Source organism: Vidua chalybeata, chromosome 10, assembly GCF_026979565.1.
Source record: "Vidua chalybeata isolate OUT-0048 chromosome 10, bVidCha1 merged haplotype, whole genome shotgun sequence".
NCBI lineage: Eukaryota > Metazoa > Chordata > Aves > Passeriformes > Viduidae > Vidua > Vidua chalybeata.
Window position 1 is genome coordinate 11,933,775 of NC_071539.1, and position 16,621 is coordinate 11,950,395.

The 16,621-nt window shown below is 43.4% G+C and overlaps 1 protein-coding gene across 1 annotated transcript in view; it reads left to right on the forward strand.

The window, feature by feature from the left end:
• Positions 1–7,531: 7,531 nt before the first annotated feature.
• FCGBP (Fc gamma binding protein) overlaps positions 7,532–16,621 on the forward strand; it is a 53,063-nt gene continuing 43,973 nt past the window's right edge. Inside the window, exons 1-9 of the mRNA XM_053951905.1 lie at positions 7,532–7,544; positions 8,196–8,440; positions 9,512–9,795; positions 11,221–11,297; positions 13,408–14,006; positions 14,366–14,930; positions 15,083–15,282; positions 15,386–15,766; positions 16,131–16,417. Coding sequence (XP_053807880.1) covers positions 7,532–7,544; positions 8,196–8,440; positions 9,512–9,795; positions 11,221–11,297; positions 13,408–14,006; positions 14,366–14,930; positions 15,083–15,282; positions 15,386–15,766; positions 16,131–16,417 — 2,651 coding nt within the window. The remainder of the gene's footprint in view (positions 7,545–8,195; positions 8,441–9,511; positions 9,796–11,220; positions 11,298–13,407; positions 14,007–14,365; positions 14,931–15,082; positions 15,283–15,385; positions 15,767–16,130; positions 16,418–16,621) is intronic.

The window sequence follows — 16,621 nt, forward strand, 5'->3', positions numbered from 1 at the left end:
CCCCTAGTCTGCAGAAGGAAAGCATGTGAGTACATGGAGGGCCCCCTGCTAAGCACGTCTATTGCCCACATTTCCACCGGCTGGACCAGAATCACAGGTGGTAAAGGATTCATTCAGCCCTGCTGAAAATGCAGTGTGCTCAATGCATCTGTGTCTGGTGGTCACTTGTATTCCCCGTCCCACTGTTATGAATGAAGTTCTATATGTCTAATTTAATAAGCAACAAAATTGAATTTAGCAGCAATTTTAATTTAACAACAATTTTGTATAAATGAATACAAATAAGTATATTAAATATAATCAAGCAAATACAAAAATTTGGCAGTGATTAATTCAGTATGATTAAGATTCATATAAAGCATAAGTAAAACTGACCAGGGTACAGGGAGGGCTTCTCACCCTGCCTCATGTATGAAACAAAGTAATCCAAACTAAACTTATGTACTGATGCTAATACATAATCATCAATAAATTTCCGTAAATCTCCTCCTATTTTTGATTCTTGAAATCTGCGTCACTACACTGCATAGTGCATGCTCCATTTGTTGCTGGGGGGTCTCCTTGCTTTTCGGTGGTCTTTTCAGAGGAAGGCTCGTCGTCTTCCTCGCTGCCCTCTGAATAACCTCACAGGCTGCACATGAACATTAAGCTTTGTGTTATGTTAAGTAAGCATTATGCTCCAAATTAGCTTTATTATTTCATAGATAAAACCACTACTTAGATTCCATATCTGGAATCATCCCAACTTTGCTCATCCCAAGGCCGATTCTACTTCGGGAATCATGCCAAAGTATGTTTATTCATTCCCAAGGCCGATTCTGTTTTGAGATCTGGCTTCTCTCAATACTACATCCTGTATCCTGTTTTTCATATATAATATCTGCAAGGAAACCTATCTGCTTTGTAACACTGATCACATATACTTTTCCTTTTTATTTTATAACAGTTATTTTCTAAAATATTAATATAGTTACAATTTAGTTAGCATTAATCATATCCATTTATTACACCACTGAGCTCTCCTCAACTGAACTGGAAAGTGTGGTCAAGGGTTTTTTGCAGGAAATTAGTCTCTTTTGTCTCTAAATCACAGAAATCCTCTTCCCTCTTTACTGGGTGGCCAAAGTACACACATTTGCCTAGGAAAATATTTGCACTGAAGAGGGATTATTAACAGTCAAATGAGCATCTACCCTCTTGCCTGGGAGGGGCTTGTGCGGGATATGACATTGTGGCAGAATGCAGGTCCAGGCCCATTATCAACAGATCCGTGAACTTCTAACTTGAAATACTTTTGTGTTTCTCCTTAGCCTCCCTTGATATTCTCCTATTTCTCTTGTTTCTATAAGTTGGCTCTTTTGTTACTTGTTAATGAGTAAGGCAAAAAGGAGTTGAAGAAATTCCAGACTTAATTTATGAAGGCTTAATGATTTAATCATCAGAATATAATAGAAAAGAGAAAGCTGTTGCAACAAAAAGGCCACTTTCACAGAAAGGCCCACTCCCAGACACATCCTCCTTTTAGATAAAAAAAAAGAGCCATGGTCTGAGGTTTCCTGGCAGTTCAAGGAAGCACTGTACACTTTTTGATACTCCTTTGACTCTCATCACTCACAAAACCCAAGTGGAGTAGGAATTGCAAACCCCGGTGCAAGAAATGCTGCAAAAGAACAGAACGGTAAAGGCCCAAGTGTCAGTGTGAATGATCCACCTGCTTTTTCTAGACTGCCAGCAACTGACAGAGACTTCATGGAAGCCTAGAAAATGACCCCTTATTTTTAAGCAAGACCAATATGGTATCAGTAATATTTCAGCAAGTTCCTGAATTATGCCCATGACAACTTGACTTTTGTAAGTAAATTGAAATGTTATCTGCTCTGCTGACTGCTAGTTTCAGAAAGGGAGAAAATTCAGTCAGAGTGATAAATCTCAAATAGATTAGCAGTAAAAGCTGGGCAGGAGTTTTAAAATGGAAAAAGTTGTCTTGCTATGTATCTCAGAAAAAAATCCCTTTAAATTTCCAGACTTAATTAATATAGAAGAGCTGCAAAAAATTCCAAAATCACATCAATTTCTCTAGCAAACAGCAAAGGGTGTCAAAGAAAGTGACACAGAGTATGAGTCTTCAGTTCATAGGTGCTTTTCTCAAGGTGGACAGCCCAGGGAACACACTACGTGGTTGGACAGATTTTTATAATCGCCTCCACCCTCTTGTCAATATATTCACATGCTTCACCGTAGGTCATCCCCTTTTCTTCCTTGTTCAGTACAGCTGGTGGATTACTATGCAAACTGAACTACACAGAAGATTTAACTTTGTCTTCTAGCATGGGAACCCCTTGGCACTTACAATACATTTTAATTTTACTCTGTATTTCAGTGCTGAATACCACAGGGTAAGTAGCACACAACTGAATGTAGCTTAATTCAGGAAGATTAGCTGTTAATGATTAATATCTTTTCTTCACTTTTAAAATGTGGAATGTTTCTTCCCTTTTTAAATTATGAATGTTGTACAATTGAACCATGTCATTTTTAAAAAGGAATAATTTAAGTTTGTGGTTACCTAATTCTGCTCTGGCTTCTGTCTGAGAGAGAAACCTTTAACACCTGGATTTCTAATGGGATGTCTGAAAAGAAGAGATCTGGACAAATAGCCACAATACTTATAAAACTCTCTTGACTATACCTACAGTAACCTTTGCTTTAGGATATGCCTGATGTGTAACAGTTTAAAGATAGCACTGAATAGAGACTGAGTGACAACTTTTCATGGCTTTCCCTTTCCCATGGAAGAAGAAATCCAAGAAGAAAAATGAAGAAAACTTTCTTACTTTATCTGTCTTTACATATTCTTTTTCTTCCTTAGCCTGAGATCAATCTGTTTTCCAGTTGCTTGCTGCATTTCATTGCATCATTTCACAATAAATTAATTATAATATTTGCTCCTAATCTCCCTAATTTTCTGAATGTCATTGCTTGGATTTTGAGCACTGCAGACATTCCTTGTGCTGCATTCACTTAAGGACAAATTGTCTATAATGTGTCAAGTACAATAAGGATAATGAAGGCGGGAGCACCACAGAGTTTGGAACAGAACCCTGCCTCCAGAAATTGGGGATCATCCCTTCCCTATGCAAAACACCCAAAGAGCAGAGCCATTGATATTGTCATCATCCCATCTGTGGTGGGATTTTGGTCTTGCGTCCACTCATCTCTGCAAGACTTTGTAGCACACAAGGACTGTGCATTGGTAACAGCTTTTGTTTTGCAGCATTTTCAGGGCATATTAGAAGAACTGCATGAAATGAAACCTTTGTGTCATGAGAGACTTGCAGGGATTAAAGGAAATATGTAGCCTTCCAGCATGTAACTGAGTTACACAGAGCACTGGCTTGCTGGCAATTGACACGCTTTGCTTAGCAACAGTGGGTATAATAATGCCATGGGCAAGTTCCTAGAAAGTCTTTGCTATTATCCTGGTGCTGTCCGAGCTGAGAGGTATCCATCCACCCCCCTGCAGCTCTCTGTGCCCAGGAGAACTCCCCTCTTCTCAGTTCAGTGGGATACAGAGCAGAGGAACCTTCTCACCTTTGACTCACTCTCAGAGCTTTGCCATGAACAAGTAACTTCCATATGGGAAGAGAAATTCAGACATGGATGAAACCCTGGGTCTATTCAGTTATTCAGTGAAACACTCAGAGGCATAAGTTGAGGTCCCAGCATTCTTACTTAAACAGTTTTTGAGTCACCAATTCCACAGAGGCTTCACTCCATTTTTTTCTTGACAGGATCAAGCAAAGACCAAGAGGTGGCTTGAGGACATGGGATCCTGAAACAGGTAACTGATTGGCATTGGTGCTGATAACCATCCAAGGTACACTTTGGACATGCTGGCTCCTCTTCCTCACTTTTCTGTGCTGTATTTCAGCTTACCTCACCAGATGTGATTTTAACAATAACTCAAGGCCATTCTGTGACTGGACTCAGCCTTGCAATATCAACCAGGGAATGTGGATACGAACCAAGCATGACACTCCAACTGATGGAACAGGTCCTGAGGGAGACTATCCTGATGGAAGTAAGTGCTCATTTGTGGCCTTGTTGATTCTCCTTTTCTGAAGACAGCTTGACTACCTTTATTCTTTTTTCCTTGAAAGAGAAAAGAGATTCATGAAGCCCTTTGAAATGTGTCTTGTTTCTTTCATACTGACACCTGTCTTCGACTTTTCATCATATCAGACAGGAGTTTATTAAACTGACTTGCACATCATAGATTGGATATCTTTATCAGTGCATGGAAGTAAAGGAAAGCAAATTGTATCACGCTTAAGGCCTCACAGAGAATATAGTGACATGGAACAGATAATTTTTCAAAAGAGGGTTTCTGGCCAAATTCCACTGATACCAGTTTGTGGCAACAAATGTAATGATTACTGCTACTGCACTGGCACAGGATAAAGTTCACCCCAGCTAGTTACAAAATCAAGTCTGAAATTGAAGAATATTTTTAAGAACCTTGTCATCTGATATCTGTGATTTAAAAACTGGAGTCTAACATGGTCACAGTATCAAACAGATACTCCACGGTTCCACCTCTGTGTGTTTGAGCTGCTATCCTTACCCCAGCAGATCCATTTAGGGGGATCAGTCTGCAGTCATACAGCTTCCTGTAATTATCCCAAGACTGAAAGGTCAGCTACTGTCAGAGTCAGTAAGCAGATTAGAATAGTATTACTTGGGATTGTTGCTAAATAATTTTCTGAGTTTTTTCTATTTTGATAATAATAATTAAAATTGCCTGTTGGAAGTAAAAATGAAGCATTTTTAATTTGGATTAACATAAACAATAATGTTTTGCTTTTTGAATTGACATAGACCATATCACTTTAAATGTGATTTAGATTTTCTTGCCAACTTAAATCTGTGACTGAATGTTAGGTACATTGTGTGCAGACATACTTTACCAGACAGAAATGATCATTAATTTATTCTTGATTATTTTCCATAGTCAAATGGGAGAGACTTGACTTTAGCTGCACTGGGGAAAGGTAACTTTGATCTTAGCCCACATGAAGCAAAAGATTTCAGCCCTAGTAAAGCAAGATCTGATTTCATATTGAACCAATCAGACTAGAGCATTTCAAATCCTAAAGAAACACTGCAAGTTCCTGAATTTTGAAACATTTTCTTCCTTTTCACAATGTCAAATTTAAATATTTTGAAGGAAATATCAGCATTGCTTTCTATTTCTTCTATTTTGAGATAAAACAAAATGCTGACAGTTTGGAATTTTCCTTGTGGCAAGGATTTACTCATCTTGAGACCAAAATATTTCTTAAAAAAATACATCCCACAAAAGAACATGTGTAGAAGATTGCCTTATTTTCCTTTGGGGAAAGTAGAAACTGAACACAGATCAGTGTGGCAGTGTCTGGAAGTGCTGTCTCTTGAAAGAGTCCCACGTCTTTAACTGTGATCCCAAAATAACTGTTCTTGTGAGATGAAATATATTTGCATTGCTCTCAGGCTCACATTCTACTTTGTGTAACTGCATGAGTTGACCATTGCAATGTGAAGTCCAAACACTTTTTGCTTTGCTTTTTTACACTGATAATGATGCCTTAATTTTTTCCAGATTTGGATTGTACTTCAGTTTTAAATGATACCTAATAAGTTATCAGAAGCTTCAACCACATTTTAATTTTTGTTTCACTCTGCAGAAGGTTATTTCATCTACCAAGAAGCAAGTAATCTGATCCCCTTCGACACTAACAGGCTGGAGAGCCCAGATACTGTAGTTTCTGGAAAAATATGCATAGACTTCTGGTACTACATGTTTGGATCAGAAGAGATGAATGAGCTGAGAGTGCTTGTCCAAGATGGCACAGGGGAGTCTGTGGTGTGGTATCGGAAGGGAAACCAGAGTTCCTTGTGGAAATATGGTGCCATCACTCACACTTTTCCAACACAGAGGAAGATAAAGGTAATAGATTTGCAGAATATATTTCTTTGTACAGTGTCAGCATTTGTTCTCACCTTGCAGGCTGCAAAATGTTGTGCATGTAAGCTAGAAAATATATCCAAGATTTGCTTGGTTTATATTTATTAAATAGAATGGCCTCGTGATTTCTGTCAATGAACTAAGAGAAGAAACCACCAACCTCCTAGTTTCACCAGTGCTGTTAGTTAAGGGGTAAAATTCAGTTTAGTTTTCTTTCTTTTTCCTTCCTTTCCTCCTTAATTTTATCATGAAGTTAAGGACTTCAGATGTCGTAATTAAATGCAGGTTTGTCTGCTGTGAGTTTCAAGGTTTGAACTTCGGGATGCCACCTGCATTGGACTTCTCTGTAGAATCCAGACCATTAACTCTCATAAATGATTTATAAGTCAGCAAAATAGAGGACAAGGTTTCTTACAGTCCTCACCTTATTACAGAACATATATTCCTTTAGCTGTTATAACCTCATTTTGCTGGTTGCAAATTTTAGCAAAAAAGCAGACAGGTTAGTTTGAAAACATGCTAAGAGAAATGGTCTTGTGTTTGCCAAAACATCCCTGATGCAGAGATCACTTTGTGTCCTGCCTAGGTAATTTTTGAGGCTGTCCGAGGACTGACAGAGTATGGGGATACAGCACTGGACAATGTGAGAGTAAGGGATGGACCCTGTGGTAAGTCTGTGTTTGCACCCAAGTCTGTGCTACTTCCTCCTCTCTGAACACAAATTTCCATTACTCTACTCCATATACAATATAGCAACCCCTCAGAACTTCAAACCACAAAAGAGAAATGGCAAAAACTTTACAGCTCACTTCATTTCAATGTTATGTGTTTTGCTGTAATTTCTTCCTAAATCTTTCCTCATCACCTCCAACATCCAAAACAAGCTTTCCCTTTCTCTACAAATGTGATCTTTTTCACCAGGTCCAGCAAAATTTACCTTCACTTCTAAGTCTGAAGTGCATCTCTAAACCTAGACAAGGCTTTGCACATTGATCTTGGCTTCCAGATTAAATGGTCTAATTGGCATTTTATAGCAAATATCAGCTCATGCAAGCTCATTAAATACACAGTACAACCATATGTCACAAAAAGAAATAACAATGAGTCAATAACTGAGTTACACTACCAGCTTTGACTATGAATCAGCAATTTGAGCTTGATCTCTGACCCTGTAACAGATCAGCCAAGACTAACACAAGCTGTGCATGGCTGGGAACCATTTTTACTGACAAGCATGAAATACCTACAGAATGTGAATTGACCAAGACATTTACTGAAAAACTTACAGAAAGTTTCATTAGGTCTCAATAGGTGTTGTTCTCTGTGAAATACTACTAAGGTAATGACATAACATGTTTCAAATTTACAATAGCTGTGACAAAGATTTCCTTTCAGGTCCACATCCTCTGATCATATGATTTTATTTAAAATTCCATGAAAAAGACTTGGGGCCTTATTTTGTCTGAGGGCTAGGGAGAGCCAGTTCTTCATTTTTCTAGTTGTATTAGCACATGATTCAGCCACTGGATGGTGCACAAAGGTAACTCCAAGAGACAAGAGCTCTGTTCATCTCACTCTTACACCTGCCAGCACTCGCTGAGAGTAGGACCTTCATGTGCCTTAACACACACCAGAGGGAGTCACACACCCAACTGTAACTACACTTCCAGCTCCCGAGAGGAGCCCGAGCTCAGTCACTGTGATCTAACTAGCAATCAGATGAGCTTGCTTCACTGGAGAACTTCTAACTTTATGCTGGTGAGGAGTAAGTGAAAATTCCTGTATGTTGGTGTGTAAATAGTGTTCACCCTGCAATGTTAAAGCTCATTGTATTGCTTTGTCTTTTCCACTAACAGAAGCTGTCCCTACACCTGTACCACCAACACCCACACCAACAGAACCTACACCACTTCCAGTGACAGGTAATTTTAGCTAATCACATATACTACTCAACGAGTTGTAGGACACTTACATTTTTTACTAGCAGTACTGCTTCTTTGCTTCAGTTAATTTCTATGGGTATTTGTCTACGACGTTGCTTTATGCCATACAAATCAGCCTTTTATGTTTCAGTTATTCCAGGTGTAATCTACAAAATGAGGGTGATTGTGCAATGGGAGGACACAAGAAGATGGGCTTTTGGGATGTGTCTGTACGTTAATGACAGCATATTCCCTTTTCCTGTCTGCAGAAGCTATTTGCAGTATACATGGGGATCCCCACTATAACACATTTGACAAGCAGCGTCATGACTTCATGGGCACCTGCACCTACACCCTCTCCAAGCTGTGTGAGAGCAACAGCTCCCTGCCCTACTTCAACGTGGAAGCGGCCAACGAGCACAGGGGAGGCAACACCCGTGTGTCCTATGTCCGATACGTGGATGTCGATGTCTATGGCTACAGGATCAACCTCGGTCAAAAAAGAGCTGTTAAGGTAAGGTTGGAGCCCACTGTCTATCCTTCATAACTCAGAGCATGAATGAAGATGTTGTACAATGACTACAAATTTCCAGCATCTATACAATAATTTTTAGAGGACAGTCAGATATTTAGGAGCAGAAGTACTGTGGAGTTCCTAAACATGGGAATGTCAAAACTGAAAGCATAGGCTAGAATTCTGTGCTATGTTGTTGAAAGGTGGGCTAAGAGCTGACAATCCAGGTGGGGTTGGTGGGCTAGACTACCTTTCTAACCTGCTCCCTCATGCTCAAGTTTGTCATGTAACAGAGAGAAAAGAGGCTCTGAATTAGCTGAGTTCATGCTGGTGGTCATTTCCCAATCCTGTGTGGTAACCTGTAATGTTGAACACTTCTCCCTGATTTCTACTTATTCCACTTCACTGTTAACTTCACTTAATATTTGGCTTTTGCCATAAAGCAGGGTCAGGTGGCAGTCCTGGAGTGACAATCTCATGACTTTCCTTACACTGATTGTACACCTGGCCTGCTATTGCATCCTAGGACTTCTTTCTGGATATTTTCCATAAAGGGCCAAGATAGTAGAAATGGTTGAGCCAAATCCCTTGCATATGAGCAGGTCACCTTGCTTCATTATTACCCTTCTTATAAGAAAATACAACAGTGGTTTAAAGGAGGCAAAGGATTAAAGGTACACTGAAACCTTTCCCATCTGATCTTAGAGACATAGAGAACTGATATGTCCTCATTTATCCAACAGCCTCTCTCTTTACCTTATGCCTCTGTTTACTGGTTTTATTATTAAAAATTATAGGTCTGTAGGCAGTTGTTGCAGACAGACCACACTAAGTCTTGGACTTTTGCCAGCTATGTCTGGCTCACCAAGACTACACTAGTAAATTATGTTGTAGCCATGCTGTTATGCCCTCAAGCCCTAGGTTATGTGGCCATATACACATATACATACATATACTAGCACAGAGTGAGTTCTTACTGCTCACTATGTCCATACAGGGATCTAAGAGAGTCACCATTAAAAATTACTCTTGTCAAGTGCTTACAATACTTATCCTCCTCTGTGCCTGCAGGTCAATGGAGTCAGCCAGGTGGTCCCTGTGACCTTGGTCCCAGGTGTCAGTATTTTCCTCAGCGGGCAGTATGTTGTGGTTACTACTGACTTTGGGCTGCAAGTCAAGTTTGATGGAAACCACAGAGCAGAAATCACTCTTCCTCGTACCTATATGTCTAAAGTCTGTGGAATATGTGGAAATTACAATGGGCAAAAAGCGGACGACTTTCTCAACCCAGATGGAGAGATGGAAGCAAACTCAACCAGCCTTGGCAACAGTTGGCAGGTTTACAATGACTCCAGGTAGGACTCCTGCCAGCACATCAGGTCTTATCTGTTGGCTATGCAATGACCAGTGTTTTATGCAACTCTTCTTTGGAGGCCAAAAATGTCTGATGTGGGATAAAATCTATCCTCGTCAGTGTTCTTACTTTATGCATCTGGGTAAAGTTTCACAGAAAATTTAACTGTGCTTAAAAAGAGAAAATTTCTTAGACTCTTAGAACTGTTTAGGCTGGAAAAGACCTATAATGTCGTTGAGTCCAACAGTTAACCCATCACTGCTAAATCCATCAAAAAACCATGTCCCAAATGCCACACTTAGGCATCTTCTCAATTTCCTTCTTCCCCCTTCAAATCTTACTCCACATATGCTTTGTGCCCAAAGAGAGTCCAGCCGGGGCGGGGAAGAGAGGAGTGTTTTTGTTCCCTCACATCATGATGATTCCTCAGGAAAATCTCAGGCTTTTGCTGGGCTCAGGCAGCCAGTACCACCCCTGTAGTCTCACCATGGGGAAGGGCTTTGTCCCTATTGTTCAGGGCTGGATCCTGCTGGGTGCTGGGCACTGCCTGCACAGCACCCATATCTTCACATCACATACCCCAGAGGGACCCCTGGGCCTGAGTTTTAGGGTTACTTACACCCTAAAAAACCTTACTGAGGTTTTTAGGAACAGCGGCCAATTAAATAAGAAAAACATCTATTTTGTAATGTCTCTATAAATGGTCTCTTCAGGGACCCTGATGCAACCCAGGGCACAAAACTGCAAACAAACAACAGTCCCATAAAAGAGACACTGCCTTTCACATTTGCTTTGCCTTGCTGATAGGAAAGAAAGGCCATGGGGGCTTCTTTTGTTCCCTGGTGCTGTTTGAGCAAACACAAAGAAAGAGTATGTTAAATACAAGCACAGGCCAGACAGGGAGAATGAACTGTGAGTTTTAGCATTGACTTGGCTAAATTCCTTTTGTACATTTAAATGTACATTTTAGTATTTGAATAAAACAGTGAAGATGGCCACTAAGATTTCAGTTATTGTTTTAGTTTATGAATGGTAATACTTGAAGATATTGTTTCAATTCTTTTGAGATACTTGACTTGTTATGAATTATTTCACAGTATTTTATTTAATGACAGTAGGATTTGAACTTTGAATGCTTTCACTTTCTAATTCCCCTTCCACGTAAACAGCCTGACTTACCAGAAAGCAAAAAATAAATACCTGGGTTTCATCCAGGCCTCTTAAAGATTATCAGGTTGAGATACTATTAAAATCTGAATTTCTATCCTAAGAGTCTGAAATAGAGGGATTGGAAATACATCATGTTTACTCTGAGAAGAGACCAGTAGTTTTGGTAGATGTGATTTCAAAAGCATCTCAGGTGCTAGTGAATCCAAAGTTGAACCATTAATTTTTCCACATCTTTTTTCTTTTTTTCCCTCATTAGGTGCTCACCAGATGATGGCCATACTCCAAACTGCACTGATGATGAAAAACACATGATCCAAAGCAATGCATATTGTGGTCTGATCACAGATCCAAGTGGTCCATTCCAGAACTGCCACACAGTGGTTGATCCACGGAGTTATTTTGAAGATTGCCAGTATGATCTCTGTGAACTTCACTTGAACAATGCAGCCCTCTGTGAAAGCCTACAGGCTTATGCAGATGTGTGCCAAACTGCAGGAGTCCACCTGGTGCCATGGAGAAATGCAACCTTTTGTCGTATGTATCAAAGATTGCTAGAAACTACCACTTGTCAGGAGGGTTTAATGAGGATTTCCTGACGACAGAGCCATACAACCCTTTTTTGAATTCACGTGACACTGAAAATCTTGAGTGATCAGGCTAAAGATGTCAAGGTTATATGTAGTTCCTCAGTTTGATTCGTTTGGGAAGATGCTAGTGAAAATAGTTCAGCCGCTTTGAATAAAAGGAAAGAATTCCATCTAATCCATCTTAAAATTGAATTGGAGACCTTTCCTTTGAATTCCCCTCTGCAAAGAGAGCAAGATGAAGGAGGAACTCTTCTGACTAGCTGAGCAGGAGATCTGGGATAAAGGGAAGACAGTGTTGTAAACACTGTCAGTGGCACAGACTCCCATGTGTATAAGAGAGTAGGGAGTGCTGACCATTCTTCCCAATTGGATGTGGAGGAAAGCATCGGAGTGTCCTGTACAGGCGTAGTCATTCATGGTTTCAGATGGGAAAGGAGCCAACACGGACAGGCAGCCTGGAATTAAAGGCTAGGACTGAAGTCAAAAGTCTGTGAAATGTATATTGTAACAATGCTACTGAGTGTGGAGAACACAGGGAGAGTAGGGAAGAGATGGAAGAGACAGAAGCACACAGAGGTACAAGACAAAATGTGTCAAGTATTAAAGTAATAGATAGATGTCTGTGCTAAGGAGTAAGTAGGAATAATGATTTTTCTTCTTTGAGTATTTACTCTAAAGAGTAAATAAAGAACGTTTCTCAAGCATTCAGGTATATATTATAGGAAGAAAAATCCATATTCCTTTTAGAACAGAATTTAAATAGAAAATTAATGCCTGAAATGCCTGAACAGATCTGTTCCCTCTAGAAACAATAAAAGGAACAGGAAATAGTAATTCAGTGACTCATGTGCCTTCTGCACTGAAGGAGATGGGGAGACTAAAAAGCTTGTATGAAAATACTGAAATTACTGAAGCCTATTTTTTTTTCTGACTTTTGTTTCCCATTTGACTTCAATCTCCATCTGGCACATTTTCTAGGCTGGGGACATTACTGAGGCTTTCTCTCCTAGAGGTTCCTAGAGGTTCTAGGGTTTCTAAGCAGGAGTGAGCTGTCTCTGCATCTCTTCTTTCTGCTGAAAGAGCTCGCAGGATCCCTTCTCCTTGCCTTGTGCCTATTTCCTTCAATGAACCTGTATATATTTTTGTGCTCTGCCAACCTCACCAGCTTATTTCCTGTAGAGCACCTGGGTCAAATTAAGTAGGAGGATGGGCAGAGAAATGTACAAGGTCATTATATTATTTCTGTCTCCTTAAAAAAGTAGGCTAAAGATAGAGTGAGAAAATATGCCATTAAAAATTGTCCCACATCATATAAACATCTGGAAGCTGAAAAAAGATTGCTCAGGAAGCTCCAGTTCTCAGATCTTCTCATCAGAATATGACAGTGTTTAAAACATCTAATTACAAAGGTTAGTTATATGTCATGCCTGTAACAAAATATAAAAATAGAACACAGCGTGTCTACATCCTGATTATTTAACAAACCTTAAGACCTCAGTGAAGTGAGAAAATAAGGCTTAAGACATTAAAACATGTCTGGAATCAAATATCAGAACTATAGGCTAAATATAGCATGTCTAGTACATATAGCTAATATGATATTGATATCTTCAGTCCAATGCAACAATTCAAGAAATCTTTGTGTCCTAGGAAATGCTCTCTCTGAGTAAAAGTTTAGACAGCCAAAGCTCAAAATAAATTCAAGTGTGGTAAGGAAACAAAGGCATGCATGAAAAGCTGCTAATTCCAAGATATTTATAAACATTTCAAAAGAATTCAGAATATGGTATTAAACAAACCCCAGTACTTGAGTAATCAAAAAATCACATTATATATCTGTATCTTTTCTTACACAGCATTGGCCTGTGCAGCCAACAGTCACTACGAGCCCTGTGCTGCAGCGTGCCCTGCCACCTGTGTTGACCCAATGGCTCCTGTTACCTGCAGCCTGCCGTGCGTGGAGGGCTGTGTGTGTGACAGCGGGTACCTGCTCTACAACGACCGCTGCGTGCCCAGCCAGCAGTGCGGCTGCTGGCACAACGGGCAGCACTACCCCGTGGGCTCAGAGTTCTGGACGGACGACACCTGCTCCTCCAAGTGCACGTGTCCCGCACGGGGAAGCAAAGTGCAGTGCTTCAATGCCTCCTGCCCCGCGGGCCAGTACTGCGGGGTGCAGAACGGGAAACCTGTGTGCCTTGAACACTCCTACGGCATCTGCCACGTGCACGGGGACCCCCACTACAAAACCTTTGACAAGGTGACGCACGACTTCATGGGCAACTGCACCTACACCCTGGCCAAAGTGTGCTCCAACACCACCTCCCTGCCCTACTTCAACGTGGAGGCCAAGAACGAGCACCGTGGCAACACCCAAGTGTCCTACGTGCGCGAAGTGGTGGTTGAGGTGTATGGAGAGCGCGTTGCCATCCTCAAGCAGCAGAAGAGCCACGTGCTGGTAGGCAGTGGGGCTGGCTCGAGTCGGGTGCGGCTGCAAGGCAGGGCTGCCTGCTGCTGGCAGGGCCAGGCATGTTAAAAGTCCCAGGAATGGGTGGGTTCACCTGGAGGCAGGAGGTTGCTTTTTCCTCCCGTTTGGGAGGGGCTGGAGGAGGAAGAGTCAAATGGGGAAGAACATGAGCCATGTTGAGCCCAGTGCAGAACTCAGCACACAGCTCTGCGAGCCCCAGGGGTGTTGGGGTGTGAGGACGTCCCAGGCAGCTGTTTGCCGTGCCTGGGCTGGCAGCTGCTTTCCCTGGGCAGGAGCAGCCAGGGAGGCCGGGGCCAGGCCCGGGGCCCACTGTGCTGTGTGTGCCGTAGGTGAACAACGTGCGCCAGACGTTGCCGGTGAGTGCAGCGGGAGGGGCCATCACGGTGAGCAAGAGTGGTCGCTACATCGTCCTGGAGACAGACTTCAACCTCAGAGTGTCCTACGACGCTGACCACTCGGTGGAGGTGAAGGTGCCCACCACCTACTTCAACCTGACCTGTGGCATGTGTGGCAACTTCAACAACCGCAGAGACGACGAATACATGATGCCCGACGGGCAGCAAGCCGCAGACTCCAATGCGCTGGGGGAGAGCTGGCAGGTCCCAGACAGTGACCCCTCCTGCGGTGTCCCCGTCCCCTCCCCACCCTGCAGTGCAGAAGATGAGAAGCTCTACCGCTCCGACCAGTTCTGTGGCATCCTGACCACCAGGCCTAGCTCTTTTGAGAAGTGCCACGGCGTGATCAACCCCCAGGACTACTTTGACACCTGCTTGTATGACCTGTGTGCCCTGAATGGTGGCCAGGAGTTCCTGTGTGCTGCTCTGGAGGCCTATGCTGACGCGTGCCAGGCAGCTGGCGTGACTCTTCTTCCCTGGAGGAATGCTACCTTCTGCCGTGAGTACCTGCCTTGCCATTGCCAGAAAGGGAAATGGGCCGCACCCTCTGCTCTGAACCTCTGGCCAAAATGTGTCTTAGGTCTTTCCCTTCCCACAAGGCTGTCCATGGTTGAAGTCTTGCTGGTCCTAATTTGCCCCTTCCCATTGCAGCCCTGCAGTGTCCTCCCAACAGCTACTATGACCCCTGCATGACCGGCTGTCCTGCCACCTGTGTTGACCAACAAGCCCCACAGAACTGCTCCAAGCCTTGTGTGGAGGGCTGTGCATGTAGCTCTGGCTTCCTCCTGAGTGGAGACACCTGTGTGCCCGAGGCCAACTGCGGCTGCCTCTTTGAGGGCAACTACTACACTGTGAGTGAAAACCCTGCCCTGGTTTGCCGACCCCTGCCAGGCCACTCCTCTGCCTGTACTTTCCTGCCTCATACCCTGAGGTTTGGTGTTTCCCTGCCTGCAGGAAGGCGAATCCTCCGTGAATGAGAACTGCACTCGCCGGTGCCGGTGTGAAGCCAAAGGCCAGATGGTTTGCTCTGCCTTGTCCTGTGGCGAGGACGAGGTCTGCAAGATCCAGGATGGCCAGAGGGGCTGTTACCCAGCCAGCACTGCCGTCTGCCACATCTACGGTGACCCACATTACAGCACCTTTGATGGGAAGCTCCACCACTTCCAGGGCTCCTGCAACTACACAGTGGTGACGGGCTGTGACAACTCCTCCGTTGGGTTCAGTGTCACCACCCGCAACAAACATCGTGGCAGCCAGAGCTGGACAGCTCTGAACTCCGTGGCACTGTCCCTCGAAGGCCTCCACATTGCACTGCGCGAGCACAAGGCAGTCTACGTAAGCCTCTCGTTTTTGTGCCTGGGAACAACAGACACACCGGACACTCTTAAAATACCCCTCTGTCCCCAGGGAGAGCTTGCCATTCCCTGAGCCTGCTGCATGCTCACAGAACAGCATGGCAGAGCTCTGAGTGGGGCCATATACTGTGTCTGCTCATGCAGACACAGATTCTTGGTGACTTTCCTGAGCTTTCAGTGTGCCATTGGTACAGTTGCTGCTGCCCTCGTTGGCCTGGGCAAGGTTTCTCATGCCAGCAGTGCTTCTGGCTCACTGGCACTGGCACTACCCCGGTGAGGAACAGTGACCCCTCAGTGGAGGGCACCTCTTACCGCTTCTGTCTCCCTCTGTTCCCCTTCTCCAGATCAACGGTGCCCTGGTCTCCCTGCCTGCTTCTCCTGCCCCCGGTGTGACCATTTCCCTGAGCGGCTCCTACGTGCGGGTTTCTACCAAGCTGGGCCTGCAGCTGCAGTTCAATGGGGACCATGAGCTCCTAGTGAAGGTGTCTGAGAAGTACAAGGGCAAACTCTGTGGGCTGTGTGGGACCTACACCGGGAGCCAGCAGGATGACTTCATGCGACCCGATGGGGTGGTTGTACCCGACTTCAATGACTTTGGAAGCAGCTGGATGGTGCCGGATGATGAGTGGCCGTGAGTCCTTGTTCCACACTGCAGATGAAGGACAGAAGGGAGTGTTGGAGAGGGGAGCTATGAGGGACATCAGGAGGGAGGCATGGTGATGGCAAGCATGGGGTGAGGGAGAAGAGGCGGGTTCCAGAGCCCTGGGAGAGTGGGCTGAGCCTGGGCAGGATGCTTTTCCTACGCTGCTTGCATCACAACTGCCTCAGTCGGTTG